Here is a 17887-nt window from a genome sequence, read left to right on the forward strand (position 1 = left end):
GGCAAATCTGTTAATGGGTAAAACGACTGATGATCAGTGGGAAATGTTTAAAGAAACATTTAACATGATGCAGAATCGGTTTATACCCGAGGGGCAAGAACTCTACTTGCCAAAAAAAGCAGCCATGGACAACTAAAGAGGTAAGGGACAGTATAAGACATAAGGAAAGGGCATACAAAAAGGCAAAAAATGGCACAGATCCTGGCGAATGGGAAAGATACAAAGATCAACACAGGGTCACAAAACAGATAGTAAGGGCTACAAAAAGAGAGTATGAAAAGAAACTCGCAAGGGATATCAACACCAATACGAAGAACTTTTATTGTTACGTTAGGAAAAAGAGGGTGGTCAGGAGCAGTGTTGGCCCCTTAAAAACTGAAAGTAGGGATATTGTCATTGACAATGGGGAAATGGCAGACATGTTGAATAATTACTTTGCGTCAATATTTACAGTAGAAAAAGAGGATAGCATGCCGGAAATCCCAAGAAAACTAATATTGAATCGGGGACAGGGACTCGATAAAATTAACATAACTATCCCAGACACACTCAAGAAATTCACTACCTTTCTGACAGTTGCTAGTCTGCTTTTCCCCATCTATGTGAAGGTTAAAGTCCCCCATTAAGACCACTATGCCTTTGTTACACGCTTGTCTAATCTCTGCATTTATACAATCTAGCACTTCAGAGCTGCTGCCAGGGCTCCTATATACAACTCCCACTGTAGTAATGAAGAAAATAATAGCACTGAAGAGTGACAAATCCCCAGGACCAGATGGTTTCCATCCCAGGGTTTTAAAGGAAGTAGGTGAGCACATTGCGGATGCCCTAACTATAATCTTTCAAAGTTCTCTAGATTCAGGAACTGTCCCTCTAGATTGGAAAATTGCACGTCACTCCGCTTTTTAAGAAAGGAGAGAGAGGGAAACCGGGGAATTAAAGACCAGTTAGCCTAACATCTGTTGTGGGGAAAATGCTGGAGTCTATAATTAAGGATAGGGTGACTGAACACCTCGAGAATTTTCAGTTAATCAGAGAGAGCCAGCATGGATTTGTGAAAGGTAGGTCGTGCCTGACAAACTTGATTGAATTTTTTGAAGAGGTGACTAAAGTAGTGGTCAGGGGAATGTCAATGGATGTTATTTATATGGACTTCCAGAAGGCATTTGATAAGGTCCCACATAAGAGACTGTTAGCTAAGATAGAAGCCCATGGAATCGAGGGAAAAGTACGGACTTGGTTAGGAAGTTGGCTGAGCGAAAGGCGACAGAGAGTAGGGATAAAGGAAAGTATTCACATTGGCAGGATGTGACTAGTGGAGTCCCGCAGGGATCTGTATTGGGGCCTCAATTATTCACAATATTTATTAACGACTTAGATGAAGGCATAGAAAGTCTCATATCTAAGTTTGCCGATAACACAAAGATTGGTGGCATTGTAAGCAGTGCAGATGAAAACATAAAATTACAAGGCGATAGTGTTTGCTAGTGCTGTTGGGGAGGGTTTAAACTAAAGTGGCAGGGGGTTGGGAACCTGAGCAGGGAGAGAGAGGAAAGCGTAACAGGAAGGGACAGAAGGTATGGAGTAATAGGTAAAGTGTTAAAAAAGGAAAAAGCAGGAACTAAGCGTCACAAAACAGATTTGAAAGTTCTTTATCTGAATGCACGTAGCATTCGTAATAAAATGGACGAGTTAACGGCACAAATAACTACGTATGGGTATGATCTTGTGGCCATTACAGAAACATGGCTGCAGGGTGACAACGACTGGGAATTAAATATGCCAGGGTATTTAACAATCAGGAAGGACAGGCAGGAAGGAAGGGGAGGTGGGGTGGCTATGTTAATAAAGGAAGGAATCACTGTAATACAGAGAAATGATATTGGGACAAAGCATCAAGATAATGAAACAGTTTGGGTGGAGATCAGGAATAATAAGGGAAAAAAAACATTAGTGGGCGTAGTATATAGGCCTCCTAATAGTTGCAACTCTGCTGGAAGAAGTATTAATCAGGAGATAGTCGGGGCATGTAATAAGGGAACAGCCATAATTATGGGGGATTTTAATTATCATATTAACTGGACAAATCAAATTGGGCAGAGCAGCCTTGAGGACGAGTTCATTGAGTGCATCAGGGATGGATTTCTTGAGCAGTATGTAACTGATCCTACAAGGGGGCAGGCAACCTTGGACCTGGTCCTGTGTAATGAGTCAGGATTAATTAATAATGTCCTAGTTAAGGATCCCCTTGGAACGAGCGACCACAACATGGTTGAATTCCATATCCAATTAGAGGGTGAGAAGGTTGATTCTCAAACAAGCGTACTGAGCTTGAATAAAGGAGACTATGATGGTATGAGAGCGGAATTGATTAAAGTGGACTGGGAAAATAGATTAAAGGGTAAGACGGTACATGAGCAGTGGTGTTCATTTAGGGAGTTATTTTACAACTTTCAAAATAAATATATTCCACTGAGGAAAAAAGGGTGTAAAAGAAATGACAGCCATCCGTGGCTAAGTAAAGAAATCAAGGATAGTATCCGACTAAAAACAAGGACATATAAGGTAGCCAAACTTAGTGGGAGGATAGAAGATTGGGAATTCTTCAAAAGACAGCAAAAAGTAACTAAAGGATTGATTAAGAAAGGGAAGTTAGATTATGAAAAGAAATTAGCAAAAAATATAAAAACAGATAGCAAGAGTTTCTATAGTTATATAAAAAGAAAAAGGGTGGCTAAGGCAAACATAGGTCCCTTAGAGGATGAGACCGGGAAATTAATGGTGGGAAACATGGAGATGGCAAAAATGCTGAACAAATATTTTGTTTCAGTCTTTACAGTAGAGGACACTAAGAATATCCCAACACTGGACAAACAGGGGACTCTCGGGGGGGAGGAGCTAAATACGATTAAAATCACTCAGGAGATGGTACTCAGTAAAATAATGGGACTCAAGGCGGATAAATCCCCTGGACCTGATGGCTTCCATCCTAGGGTCTTGAGGGAAGTGGCAGTAGGGATTGTGGATGCTTTGGTGATAGTTTTCCAAAATTCCCTGGACTCAGGAGAGGTCCCGGCAGATTGGAAAACTGCTAATGTAACACCGTTATTTAAAAAGGGTAGTAGGCAGAAGGCTGGAAATTATAGGCCAGTTAGCTTAACATCTGTGGTGGGTAAAATTTTGGAGTCTATTATTAAGGAGACAGTAACGGAACATTTAGATAAGCATAATTTAATAGGACAAAGTCAGCATGGCTTTATGAAGGGGAAGTCATGTCTGACAAATTTGCTTGAGTTCTTTGAGGATATAACGTATAGGGTGGATAAAGGGGAACCAGTGGACATAGTGTATTTAGACTTCCAGAAGGCATTCGACAAGGTGCCACATGAAAGATTATTACTTAAGATAAAAAATCACGGGATTGGGGGTAATATTCTGGCATGGGTGGAGGATTGGTTATCGAACAGGAAGCAGAGAGTTGGGATAAATGGTTCATTTTCGGACTGGCAACCAGTAACCAGTGGTGTTCCACAGGGGTCGGTGCTGGGTCCCCAACTCTTTACAATCTATATTAACGATTTGGAGGAGGGGACCGAGTGCAACATATCAAAATTTGCAGATGATACAAAGATGGGAGGGAAAGTAGAGAGTGAGGAGGACATAAAAAACCTGCAAGGGGATATAGACAGGCTGGGTGAGTGGGCGGAGATTTGGCAGATGCAATATAATATTGGAAAATGTGAGGTTATGCACTTTGGCAGGAAAAATCAGAGAGCAAGTTATTTTCTTAATGGCGAGAGACTGGAAAGTACTGCAGTACAAAGGGATCTGGGGGTCCTAGTGCAAGAAAATCAAAAAGTTGGTATGCAGGTGCAGCAGGTGATCAAGAAAGCCAACGGAATGTTGGCTTTTATTGCTAGGGGGATAGAATATAAAAACAAGGAGGTATTGCTGCAGTTATATAAGGTATTGGTGAGACCGCACCTGGAATACTGCATACAGTTTTGGTCTCCATACTTAAGAAAAGACATACTTGCTCTCGAGGCAGTACAAAGAAGGTTCACTCGGTTAATCCCGGGGATGAGGGGGCGGACATATGAGGAGAGGTTGAGTAGATTGGGACTCTACTCATTGGAGTTCAGAAGAATGAGAGGCGATCTTATTGAAACATATAAGATTGTGAAGGGTCTTGATCGGGTGGATGCAGTAAGGATGTTCCCAAAGATGGGTGAAACTAGAACTAGGGGGCATAATCTTAGAATAAGGGGCTGCTCTTTCAAAACTGAGATGAGGAGAAACTTCTTCACTCAGAGGGTGGTAGGTCTGTGGAATTTGCTGCCCCAGGAAGCTGTGGAAGCTACATCATTAGATAAATTTAAAACAGAAATAGACAGTTTCCTAGAAGTAAAGGGAATTAGGGGTTATGGGGAGCGGGCAGGAAATTGGACATGAAGCTGAGTTCGGATCGGTCAATGCCCTGTGGGTGGAGGAGAGGGCCCAGGGGCTATGTGGCCGGGTCCTGCTCCGACTTCTTGTGTTCTTTAGATTTGTGGTTGGGATCAGATCAGCCATGATCTTATTGAATGGCGGAGCAGGCTCGAGGGGCCGATTGGCCTACTCCTGCTCCAATTTCTTATGTTCTTATGATAGATTAGGTGAATGGGCAAAACTGTGGCAAATGGAATTCAATGTAGACAAATGTGAGGTCATCCACTTTGGATCAAAAAAGGATAGAACAGGGTACTTTCTAAATGGTAAAAAGTTAAAAACAGTGAATGTCCAAAGGGACTTAGGGGTGCAGGTACATAGATCATTGAAGTGTCATGAACAGGTGCAGAAAATAATCAAGAAGGCAAATGGAATGTTGGCCTTTACATCTGGAGGACTAGAGTACAAGGGGGCAGAAGTTATGCTGCAGCTGTACAAAACCCTGGTTAGACCGCACCTGGAGTACTGAGAGCAGTTCTGGGCACCGCATCTTCGGAAGGACGTATTGGCCTTGGAGGGAGTGCAGCGTAGGTTTACTAGAATGATACCCGCACTTCAAGGGTTAAGTTACGAGGAGAGATTACACAAATTGAGGTTGTATTCTCTCGAGTTTCGAAGGTTAAGGGGTGATCTGATCGAAGTTTAAAAGATATTAAGGGAAACAGATAGGGTGGATAGAGAGAAACTATTTCCGCTGGTTGGGGATTTTAGGAGTCGGGGGCACAGTCTAAAAATTAGAGCCAGACCTTTCAGGAGTGAGATTAGAAAACATTTCTACACACAAAGGGTGGTAGAAGTTTGGAACTCTCTTCCGCAAATGGCAATTGATACTAGCTCAATTGCTGAATTTAAATCTGAGATAGATAGCTTTTTGGCAACCAAAGGTATTAAGGGATATGGGCCAAAGGCAGGTATATGGAGTTAGATCACAGATCAGCCATGATGTTATCAAATGGCGGAGCAGGCATGAGGGGCTGAATGGCTTACTCCTGTTCCTAAAAAGCTGTTAAGGCTGAGGGTTAATTGAAAATTTCAAAACTGCGATCGATAGATTTTTGTACGGCAAGGGTATTAAGGGCTATGGAACCAAGGCGGGTAGATGGAGTTATGATACAGATCAGCCAAGATCTAATTGAATGGCAGAATAGGCTCGAGGGGCTGAGTGCCTCTTGCTGTTCCTACATGGCAGTAAAACTGCATTTCATCAGAAAATACAAATCTATCTCAGTTCCAGTTCAAAACTTCTCCCTTATAAACACAATAATTGGTCACATTTGATATAAAGCATTGTCAAATCTTTAAAAATGCATAATGTAAGAAAAATGTGTTTTTATACCTCTCCGCATCACTGTCCTCTGAATGTGCCACTAAAAAAAGAACACATCATTAGTTCACTAGTGACAGGTACTAGCAACAGCTCACCAACTGAGGCACACCACATCACCACCCATGCAGACACTACATCTGGGGTGGAGTATCTCAGGCTTCCTCATTTACAGCACCTGGACAGCAACTAAAGCAATGCTTCTCCTAAAGGTAGAGGGTTTAAAAAGCAGCTTGCAGTGAAATAACAAAAGATAGGACTCTGTCTAGTTCAGTGTTGTCCAATAGAAATCACTGATGAGCCACAGGTGACACTGTTGTAGCCACAAATATTAAATTTATTAGAAATCAGCTTAATACACAGGTAAATATATTTCATGTATGTACGTTCACTTAACAAACATCGACCACCATTCAGTAACCAAGTAAAGCACTCAACGACCAAAAGACATTTGCACACTCTGCTTTTTGTTTTATCATTTTACCAACAAATGCACAAACTACGAATGAGTATTGAGATCACATGCCCATCTATGGTGTCGATTACTCACCTTTTATTCAATCAGAAATGCAATTATAGTCACATCTGGATTCCCAATTATCCACATGGGGCTAGTGGCTAATGAATTGGACAACACTGATCTAGTCTTATTCTTTAAAACAAGCCACTGATACTCGGTGGGTAGCACGTCTTCCCCCCCACCCCACCCCCACATAGTGGACCCTTTCTCCCATCTTCAGAATTCTTGTTCCGCCTGGACCCCTCCCTCTGGCCTCTTACCTCCTCTTGATCTTTTCATTGGGAAACGCCGACATGACAGCGGCCGTCTCAATTTCTCTACTCCCCGCACTCACTCTAACCTCCCTCACTCTGAACTTGCAGCACTCCATTCCCTCAGGTCCACCCTGGACATTGCCATTAAACCTGCTGTCAAGTGCGGCGCTGTTATTGTTTGCCGAACAGACCTCTACCTTGTGAAGACTGAATGCCAACTCACCAAAATCTCCTCCTACCTCCCCCTGGACCACAACCCCACCACCAAACATCAAACCATCATTTCCAAGACTGTCAATGACCTCATCTCCTCTGGAGATCTTCCCCCCCCACTGCCTCCAACCTCATAGTCCCCCAAACCCGCACAGCCCACTTCTACCTCCTTCCCAAGATCCACACAGGACTGTCCCGATAGACCTCTCTTTTCCCAGGATCTGTGCTTGCTTAAAAACTGTTCATCTCGCACTTCTTCCAGTTCTGATGAAAGGTCATGGACCCGAAACATTAATTGTTTTGCTCTCCACAGATGCTGCCTGACCTGCTGAGTGTTTTCCAGCACTTTTTGGTAGCACAGATTCATTGCCTTTCCACTTTTAAGGGTATTTATTACCATCTACATTCATAATTTAATAACACAAATTAATTAAAATTAATAACTAAACATTTTATTATTGTGCATTGGATTTAGGGTTAGTGTCTCAGTGCACTGGAGGATGAGATCCTTGGATTAATAGCAATACACACTGTATACCTACATACAGTCAATACTAAACCCATCATTCAATATACAATGATATGAAAGGTCATGACCCGATACATTAAACCCTACCTCTCTCCACACATGTTGTCTGACCTGCTCAGTGTTTCCAGCATTTTCTATTTTTATGTAAAATGACACTGATCCATTGAACAGAACACAAGGTTCCTACCTCGGAGTTCAGGCCAGATTTTGTTTTTCCAGGTGTCGACACACACAACAATAATCAGACTGAACGCAATGAGGAACACCAGCCTCAGAGAGGTGAGTGCCAAAAACCTGCCAGAGAAAACAAAAATGAAAATGTAAGCAGCTTGCAGAACTGTAATCAGTTCCTGAATACCGGGTCACAACTTGCACTTCTGCAGCACTCCTCACCTATGGATAAACATCTCGAGTGGTGGACAAGAAGTGGACACCAAGCAGAAGGGAAAAGGCTGGTCAAACAAAAGGAACCTGAAAGTTTTCAGGGAGGAAGTTCCTCAGGGAAGAGAATACTTGCGATGTAATGAATTTGTCTGCAAGCGCACAGACATCTAACACTTGACAGTAACTTACACCACACTTTTGGCTGAGGGTTAGCAGCTGGAGTTCAGATATCAAATGCCCACCGTCCCACACAGGACCAACAGTTTGATTAGCACCTGGAACCAAGCTTCTGCATCCTAGCTCATCTACAGATCAAAGAACCTGTCGACATTCTCCCTGATAACTGGGCTACAGTATTTATTTTGAAATTTAGTCCAGGGGAGTCAGTTTCCATCTCAACTCCAGTCATCCATAACATAAAATATGGACAGTTCCCCGTGACATGGGGGACAACAACTTACTTTAATATAGTGACTATCAAACAAAATCAGATTGGGATATGGATAATGGACACTGAGCTAGGAAAGGAAAGATAAAGAAGCAGTGGCCAAAGTTTGGTCTAAGAGGTGGATTTTGAGGATGTTTTTAAAGTAAGAGGAAGGTGGAAAGGCAGAAGGGTTTAGGGAGGGAATTCTAGCAGGTAGGAGCCAGGTGTCCAGAGGCTTTGCTGCCAATGGTAGGGCAGGCGCTGAGGGGGTAGTGCACAAATGGCTGGAGGTGATTGCAGAGACGGGGTGCGGTAAGGCCATGGAGCGATTTAAAGATGAGGATGAAGATTTTAAACTTGAGGCATTGGGAGTGGTCAGCCAACGTAGGTCAGCAAGACAGTGTGTGGGAGGACACATGGAGCAGAGCTTTGGACAAGATAATTACAGATGAGGAAGGCCATTTGGCCCATCTTCATTCAACCAGAAAGATCCTATTCCCCCACCCCCTCCATTGCAGCATCCAATTGTTTAAATGATTCCAGGGTTTTCATCTCCACTGCTCTATTTATAAGTTCATTCCTGGTGCTGATTACTCTGAAGAACTTTCTGCTGAGTCTTAAATTTACTTTTTACTAGGTTAAACCTGTGTCCCCTTGTTCTCTCGCAATTTCATTTAAAGTAATGTTACAGATTTACCTACACCTCTTATAAAATCACGTCTCTGATGCCTGCTTTCCAGGGTAAAAAGCCTAAGTTTCTCCAGTCTTTCCCCATAGCTCAGACCTTTTACAGCCTCTAAGCTCTTCTTTGAATTACCTCCAGTACTTAAATGTCTCCCTTGTGTTTCATGAACCAGAACTGGACCCAGTACTCAAAGTATAGCCTGACTAGAACACTATAAAGTTGGATCACTACCTGCTCTGGCTTATATTCTATTCTGGCTATGTGCAGTTCAGCATCCTATTGGTTTTGTTGATAGCTGCTCTGCATTGGTTGGCCATGTTAAGTGTTAGGTCCACTAAGAACCCTAGGCCTCTTTAGCTCCATCATAGCTATTTCAACAGCAATCCTGGACTACATGTGTTGCCCATTTTCCCTACCAGCAGCACTTTACACTTATCTGCATTAATTTTCATCTGCCAGCTTTCTGACCACATATATTTTGTCCAGAGGTCGTGGTCCATATCAGTACCAATGACATAGGTAGAAAGAGGGATGATGTCCTGCAGCCAGCGTTTAAGGAGTTAGGAAAGAGATTAACAAGCATCAAGGGTAGTAATCTCCGGATTACTCCCAGTGATACGTGCTAGTGATTATAGAAATAGGAGGATAGAGTAGATGAATACATGGTCGGAGAGATGGTGCAGGAGGGAGGGCTTTAGATTCCTGGGTCATTGGGACCAGTTCTGGGGGACCTGTACAAGCCGGATGGGTTGGACCTCAACAGAGCCGGGACCAATATCCTTGTGGGGAGGTTAGCTGGTGCTGTTGGGGAGGGTTTAAACTAACTTGGCAGGGGATGGGAACCCGAGAGGAGATTCGGAAGGGAGAGCATCAAAACTGGAAGTGGAAGGCGGAAAAGTAGTAAGTGAAATTGGAAGGCAGCAGAAACAAAGGCCAGCAGCAAATAAGGTCAAAATAGGAAAAAATGTTAAAAAAGCAAAATTAAAAGGCACTTTATCTGAATGCATGCAGCATTCACAACAGGGTAGATGAATTGACGGCACAAATAGAAGAAAATGGGTATGATCTAATTGCCATTACGGAGATGTGGCTGCAGGGTGACCAAGGCTGGGAACTGAACATTCAAGGATATTCGACATTTAAGAATGACAGGCAAAAAGGAAAAGGAGGTGGGGTAGCGCTGTTAATAAAGGATGAGATCAGAACAATCGTGAGAAAGGATCTTGGCTCAGAAGATCAAGATGTAGAATCAGTTTGGGTGGAGCTAAGAAACAGCAATGGGCAGAAAACATTGGTGGAAGTTGTTTATAGGCCACCAAACAATAGTAGCAGTGTTGTAGGGCACAGTATAAAGCAGGAAATTAGAAGTGCATGTAATAAGGGTAATATAGTAATCATGGGGGACTTTAATCTACATATAGATTGGGCAAACCAAATTAGCACTAATACTGTGGAGGACAAATTCCTGGAATGTATCAGAGATGGTTTTCTAGATCAGCATGTTGAGGATGCAACTAGAGAACAGGCTATTTTAGATCTAGTATTGTGCAATGAGAAAGGGTTAATTAATAATCTTGTTGTAAAGGAGCCCTTAGGGAAGAGTGACCATAATACAATAGAATTCTTCATTAAGTTTGAAAATGATGTAGTTCAATCCAAAACTTAGGTCTTAAATCTAAACAAAGGAAACTACGAAGGTACAAGGCGCAAGCTGGCTGTGGTTGATTGGGGAACTATATTAAAAGGTATGATGATAGACAGGCAATGGCTAGCATTTAAAGAATACATAATTTGCAACAAATATATATTCCTTTAAGGCACAAAAACCCAACAGGAAAAGTGGCCCAACCATGGTTAGCAAGAGAAATTAAAGATAGTATTAAATCAAAGAGGCATATAAAGTTGCCAGAAAAAGCAGTAAGCCTGAGGATTGGGAGCATTTTAGAATTCAGCAAAGGAGGACCAAGAAATTGATAAAGAAAGGGAAAATAGAATGAGAGTAAACTAGCGAGAAACATAAAAATGGACTGTAAAAGCTTCTATAGGTATGTAAAAAGGAAAAGACTGGCAAAGGCAAATGTGGGTCTCTTACAGATAGAGACGGGAGAATTTATAATGGGGATTAAGCAAATGGCAGAGAAATTAAACAAATACTTTGTGTGTCTTCACAGAAGACGACACAAAAAAAAAATCCCAGAAATACTAGAGAACCAAGAGTCTGGCGAGAATGAGGAACTAAAAGAAATTAGTATTAGTAAAAAAAACTAGAGAAATGAATGGGACTGAAAGTCGATAAATCCCAGGGACCTAATGATCTACATCCCAGGGTTTTGAAAGAGGTGGCTATTGAGATAGTGGATGTATTGGTTGTCATCTTCCAAAATTCTATAGATTCTGGAACAGTTCCTGCAGATTGGAGGGTAGCAAATGTAACCTCACTGTTAAGAAAGGAGGGAGAGAGAAAACTGGGAACTACAGACCTGTTAGTCTGACAGTAGTAGGGAAAATGCTAGAATCTATTATAAAAGATGTGATAACAGGACACTTAGAAAATAATAATAGGATTTGGCAGAGTCAACATGGATTTATGAAAGGGAAATCATGTTTGACAAACTTACTGGAGTTCTTTGAGGATGTAACTAGTAGAATAGATAAGGGGGAACCAGTGGATCTGGTCTATTTGGATTTTCAGAAGGCTTTCGATAAGGTCCCACACAGGAGATCGGTGAACAAAGTTAGAGCGCATGGAATTGGGGGCAATATACTGGCATGGATTGAGAATTGGTTAACAGACAGAAAACAGAGTAGGAATAAACGGGTCTTTTTCAAGTTGGCAGACTGTGACTAGTGGGGTACCGCAGGGATCGGTGCTTGGGCTCCAACTATTCACAATCTATATCAATGATTTGGATGAGGGGACCAAATGTATTATTTCTGACACAAAACTAGTTGGGAATGTGAGTTCTGAGGAGGATGCAAAGAGGCTTCAGGGGATATAGACAGGCTAAGTGAGTGGGCGAGAACATAACAGATGGAATATAATGTGGAAAAATGTGAAGTTATCCACTTTGGTAGGAAAAACAGAAATGCAGAGTATTTTTTAAAATGGTGAGAGATGGGAAATGTTGATGTTCAAATGGATCTGGGTGTCCTTGTACATGAGTCACTGAAAGCTAACATGGAGGTGCAGCAAGCAATCAGGAAGGCAAATGGAATGTTGGCCTTTATTACAAGAGATTTGAGTACAGGAGTTAAAGATGTCTTATTGCAATTATATAGGACCTTGGTGAGACCACACCTGGAGTATTGTGTACAATTTTAGTCTCCTTACCTAAGAAAGGATATACTTGCCATAGAGGGAGTGCAACGAAGGTTCACTAGACTGATTCCTGGGATGGCGGCATTGTCGTATGAGGAGAGATCAAGTAGACTAGACTTGTATTCTCTGGAGTTTAGAAGAATGAGAAGTGATCTCATTTGAAACATACAAAATTCTTAAAGGGCTCGACAGGGTAGATGCAAGGAGGATGTTTCCCCTGGCTGGGGAGTCTAGAACCAGGGGTCACAATCTCAGAATAAGGGGTAGGCCATTTAGGACTGAGATGAGGAGAAATTTCTTCACTCAGAGGGTGGTGAAGCTTTGGAATTCTCTACCCAGAGGGCTGTGGAGGCTGTCATTGAATACATTCAAAACAGAGATCGATAGATTTCTAGATATTAAAGGTATTAAGAGATATAGGGATCGTGCAGGAAAATGGCAGTGAGGTGGACGATCAGCAATGATCTTACTGAATGGCGGAGCAGGCTCGAGGGGCCTGATGGCCTACTCCTGTTCCTATTTCTTGTGTTCTTATGTCCAACTCCTTGTAATTTCTGAGCTATTTCTTTCGATTCTACTACCCCTCCTTGTTTGGCATTAAAAAATTTGACTAATTTGCATTGAGTTTCTGAATCCAAGTCATTGATATAAATTAGAACCAGTAGTTCCCAATGCTGACTCCTGGGGCATCCCACTCAGTACTCCCCTCACCACTCCTCTAACAGTGCCAGTTGCTTTTTGCTCTCCAGCCAATTTCATATCCATCCCAAGATTTACCCTGGATACTCACAACTTTGAGCTTCACTAATAGCCTTCTGCATGGAACTTTGTCAAATGCATTTTGGAAATCTAGGTACACCACATCATAGGGTCTTCCAAAGCTAGAGTTTACAAAGGCCAAAGGATGGGCAGGAAGCCAGCAAACAGAGTGTTGGGAGTAGTTGAGTATGGGGGTGACAAAGGCATGTATAAAGCTTTCAACAGTGCAGTGACTGAGGTAGGGGAGCTGGCAATGTTGCAGAGATGGAAATAAGCCGTTTTTTGACAATATACTTCAGCTTGGGATCAAACACAATGCTGAGGTTCAGCAGTCTGGTTCAGCTGGAGAACGTGGCCAGGGACGGGAGGTGAAATCAGTAAAGAAATAGCTTGTGGCAGGACCCAAAGACCATGGCAATCTGACAGTACCAAGGTAGTGGAGTTGAGAGAGGTGGTGAAGGGGTAGAGCTGGATTTCATCAGAGAGCTGAACCTCACCTCCACGTTTGCTGTTGCCGAGAGACAGCATGTAGCTGAGGAAAAGGAGGGAGCCAGGGATAAGAACATAAGAAACAGGGGCAGGAGTAGGCAATATGGCCCCTCGAGCCTGCTCCGCCATTCAATAAGATCACGGCTGATCTTCTACCTCAATTCCACTTTCCCGCCCTATCCCCATCTGCTTGATTCCCTTAGTGTCCAAAAATGTAATCGATCTCAGTCTTGAATATACTCAACAAATATTGGTAGAGAATTCCAAAGATTCACCACCCTGTGAGTGAAGAAACTTTTCCTCATCTCGATCCTAAATGGCAGACCCCTTATCTTGAGACCATATCTCCTAGTTTTAGACTCTCCAGCCAGGGGAAACAGCCTCTCCACATATACCCTGTCATGCCTCTAAGAATTTTATACGTTTCAATGAGATTACCTCATTCTTCTAAACTCCAAAGAATATAGGCCAATTTTACTCAATCTCTCCTCATAGGACAACCCTCTCATCCCAGGAATTAATCTAGTGAACCTTCATTGCACCCCCTCTAAGGCAAGTATATCCTTCCTTAGGTAAGGGGACCAAAACTGTACACAGTACTCCAGGTGTGAACTCACCGGAGCCCCGTATAATTGCAGCAAGACCTCCTTACTCTCATACTCCAAACCCCTTGCAAGAAAGGCTAACATACCATTTGCCTTACTAATTGCTTGCTATACCTGCCCTGTTCATTTAGGTATAGGGAGCATAACATTGAAAGCCATAATAGTTAACAGCATTTTGAGTTTTATAAATAGGGGCATAGAGTACAAGAGTAAAGAAACAATGGTAAATGTGCACAAAACTCATTAGGTTACAGGTAGTGTTTTCTGCAGGTTTGGGCACCCCATTACAGAAAGGAGATTAAAATCATAGAGAGGCTAAACAGTAGATTCATCAGGGTGATGTTGGGGTGAGAAACTGGAGTTATGAGGAGAGACTTGAGATATTGGGATTATTTCCATTGGCAGCCTAAAAGGAGATTTAATATAGAGGTTTTTAAAATTACAAAGATTTTTGATACATTGAATAGGGAAAAACTATTTCTTCTGGTTGGGACTTGAGTGATGAGGCCATCAATTTGAAATTGTTTCTAGCAGTGTGAGGAGAGGTTAGAAGAAATTTCTTTAGGCAGTATTTTGGAGCATGGAATGCTTGGCCATAGGGAGTGATTGAGGCAGAGACCATTGCATCTTTTAAGGGAAAACTAGTTAAATATTTAAAGTACTAAGTTACAGGGCAATGGGAGATTAGTTTTGAATTACTCTCTCTGATTCGCCACAGACAAGATGGGGGAATAGCCTCCTTCTCTTTAAAATGACAAAATTCCTCATTTGCAGGTTACCCGACAGAGACTGTGGGCTTCAAAACTTCAGGAGTGGTGGGTTTTAGACTGCAACATCCGTGCAGAATCTAAGGTGGATCCCAGATCTTGGAGGGTTCTGCCTCTTTCAGCCTCGTTGGAAATTCTAGCACTTTGTGACCGGCCTATAATATGCTAGCTAAAAAAAAAAAAAAAAATCGCCTCTCCAGAAATTGGAGAGTCCTGCAATCAATGGACAGTGAAGGTCACTGTGGGGAGAGACCTGCCACTCGCTCACAAGCTTCAGATATCATCACAGTTGCATGTGGTTCAGTGTTTAATTTCAGAAAATAAAAGTCTTGTATTCAAGTAAGATTTTCTCTGCAAGTCACAGTTAAAGGCTGTAGCACAGTGCACTTAACTTGTCTGAACCCACAGGTGAACCAAATGTCCAAGACATCCTGTGACCAATTCCAATAAATACGCAAAAAAGAACAAATGTCTGCTTCTACAGATCAATAACTCGGATCTGACTATAGCCTCTTTATTCAGAGATGTCACTTAAGACCATACTGGTGCTATTAACTGGGCTCAGATTGAGACAGACCCCAGAGCACAAGGGATTTATACAAACAAGCAGATCTGTCTCCAAGTTAATACTGACTTGCTAAAGCCTTAGACCAATAACCAGTGACAACAATGTGAATAATCTGACAGGCTACTAAATACATTTGACAAGATACTGTTCGCTGCTATGTGATTCTTGCTGAGCTTTTCATAAACAGCCTCTGAAAAGGAATCTTTAAAATTGGCCACTGGCCCTGCGGTCTCACAGCCTTTGATCTGATCCTTGAAAATGGTGTGAGATGCAAGTATAGTGTTGGCCAGGGGCTGCATAAACTACTGAGTTTATTCCGAAGTGTACTATTCATCAGTAAGAATGCTGAGTGATATTTTACTGTGATGAGAGATTTTTTTAATAAAAGTTTTGTGATGATAAAGTTGTGCCCGGCAGTCAGCCCTGCCACGCTGTGAGATAGGGAAGTTCCTGGTGTCCCCATGAAGTGTTACACACTAGATTCCTGGGTAACAATTTGCACTTCAACAGAGCAGGCCAAGTCACTTGATGGAGCTGGGGATGAGAGAAGAGAAAAAAAAGAGATCAGGCACAGAGCAGAAATTCAGGGGAGAGTTATGGGGTGATGAATGAAGGCATAGATAGAAGTAGCAAGATGAAAAGGCTTTGAAAATTCCAGAGTCCTGGGCAACGAGGCTGAAGGCGCTGCCACTGGTGGGAGTAATGGGTAGGGGGGAACGCACAATACACCAGAGTAAAAGTTGTGAGCTGGAAGAAGTCTGCAGAGAATGGATGAGGCCATACAGTGACAATATAGTCACATACACTGACAGTGGCATCTACCCGACAAAGTGGAAAATTGCCCAGGTATGTCCTGTCCACAAAAAGCAGGACAAATCCAATCTGGCCAATTACCACCCCATCAGTCTACTCTCAATCATCAGCAAAGTGATGGAAGGTGTCGTCGACAGTGCTATCAAGTGGCACTTACTCACCAATAATCTGCTCACCGATGCTCAGTTTTGGTTCCGCCAGGACCACTCGGCTCCAGACCTCATTACAGCCGTGGTCCAAACATGGACAAAAGAGCTGAATTCCAGAGGTGAGAGTGACTGCCCTTGACTTCAAGGCATTTGAGTGTGGCCACAAGGAGCCCTAGTAAAATTGAAGTCAATGGGGATCAGGGGGAAAACTCTCCAGTGGCTGGTGTCGTACCTAGCACAAAGGAAGATGGTTGTGGTTGTTGGAGGCCAATCGTCTCAGCCCCAGGACATTGCTGCAGGAGTTCCTCAGGGCAGTGTCCTAGACCTAACCATCTTCAGCTGCTTCATCAATGACCTTCCCTCCATCATAAGGTCAGAATTGGGGATGTTCACTGATGATTGCACAGCGTTCAGTTCCATTTGCAACCCCTCAGATAATGAAGCAGTCCGTGTCCGCATGCAGCAAGACCTGGACAACATCCAGGCTTGGGCTGATAAGTGGCAAGTAACATTCGTGCCAGACAAGTTCCAGGCAATGTCCATCTCCAACAAAAGAAAGTCTAACCACCTCCCCTTGACATTCAACGGCATTACCATCGCCGAATCCCCCACCATCAACATCCTGAGGGTCACCACTGACCAGAAACTTAACTGGACCAGCCATATAAACACTGTGGCTACAAAAGCAGGTCAGAGGCTGGGTATTCTGCAGCGAGTGACTCACCACCTGACTCCCCAAAGCCTTTCCACCATCTACAAAGGCACAAGTCAGGCGTGTGATGGAATACTCTCCACTTGCCTGGATGAGTGCAGCTCCAACAATACGCAAGAAGCTCGAAACTATCCAGGACAAAGCAGCCCGCTTGATTGGCACCCCAACCACCACACTAAACATTCACTCCCTTCACCATTGGCGCACCGCGGCTGCAGTGTGTACCATCCATAGGATGCACTGCAGCAACTCACTAAGGCTTCTTCGACAGCACCTCCCAAACCCGCAACCTCTACCACCTAGAAGGACAAGGGCAGCAGGCACATGGGAACAACACCACCTGCACGTTCCCCTCCAAGTCACACACCATCCCGACTTGGAAATATATCACCGTTCCTTCATCGTCGCTGGGTCAAAATCCTGGAACGCCCTTCCTAACAGCACTGTGGGAGAACCTCCACCCCACGTACTGCAGCGGTTCAAGAAGGCGGCTCACCACCACCTTCTCAAGGGCAATTAGGGATGGGCAATAAATGCTCTCCTTACCAGTGACGCCCATATACCATGAACGAATAAAAAAAAACTCAAACAAGAATTTAGAAATCACAGATGCTGGGAGACTGGAAGCAGGTGAGGACTGGGGTGATAGAGGAGCAGGAACTTGCATTGAATAGGATGCAGATAACAGAAAAATCATCGACCTGAAACATTAACTCTGTTTCTCTCTCCACAGAAACTGCCTCACACCTGTTTCCAGCATTTTCTGTCTTCATTTTGCATGTAACAGACCTCTGGGTGAATTGAAACAAGTGTAGGGTGCAGTTTGGGATGCTCATGAGAGGAGCAGTGGTGAAGTTGAGCCTGAAGATCATACGGCCTCGA

General features: G+C 43.1%; 1 protein-coding gene across 1 annotated transcript in view; it reads right to left on the reverse strand.

Moving 5' to 3' along the window:
• The window catches only part of retreg3 (reticulophagy regulator family member 3), a 30528-nt gene that overhangs the window by 10972 nt on the left and 1669 nt on the right, over positions 1 to 17887 (reverse strand). The window contains exons 2-3 of the mRNA XM_067969295.1: positions 7516 to 7622; positions 5825 to 5855 (exon numbers count right to left, since the gene is read on the reverse strand). Of these exons, the coding sequence (XP_067825396.1) occupies positions 5825 to 5855; positions 7516 to 7622 (138 nt within the window). The remainder of the gene's footprint in view (positions 1 to 5824; positions 5856 to 7515; positions 7623 to 17887) is intronic.

This window comes from Heptranchias perlo, chromosome 30 (assembly GCF_035084215.1).
Source record: "Heptranchias perlo isolate sHepPer1 chromosome 30, sHepPer1.hap1, whole genome shotgun sequence".
Lineage (NCBI taxonomy): Eukaryota > Metazoa > Chordata > Chondrichthyes > Hexanchiformes > Hexanchidae > Heptranchias > Heptranchias perlo.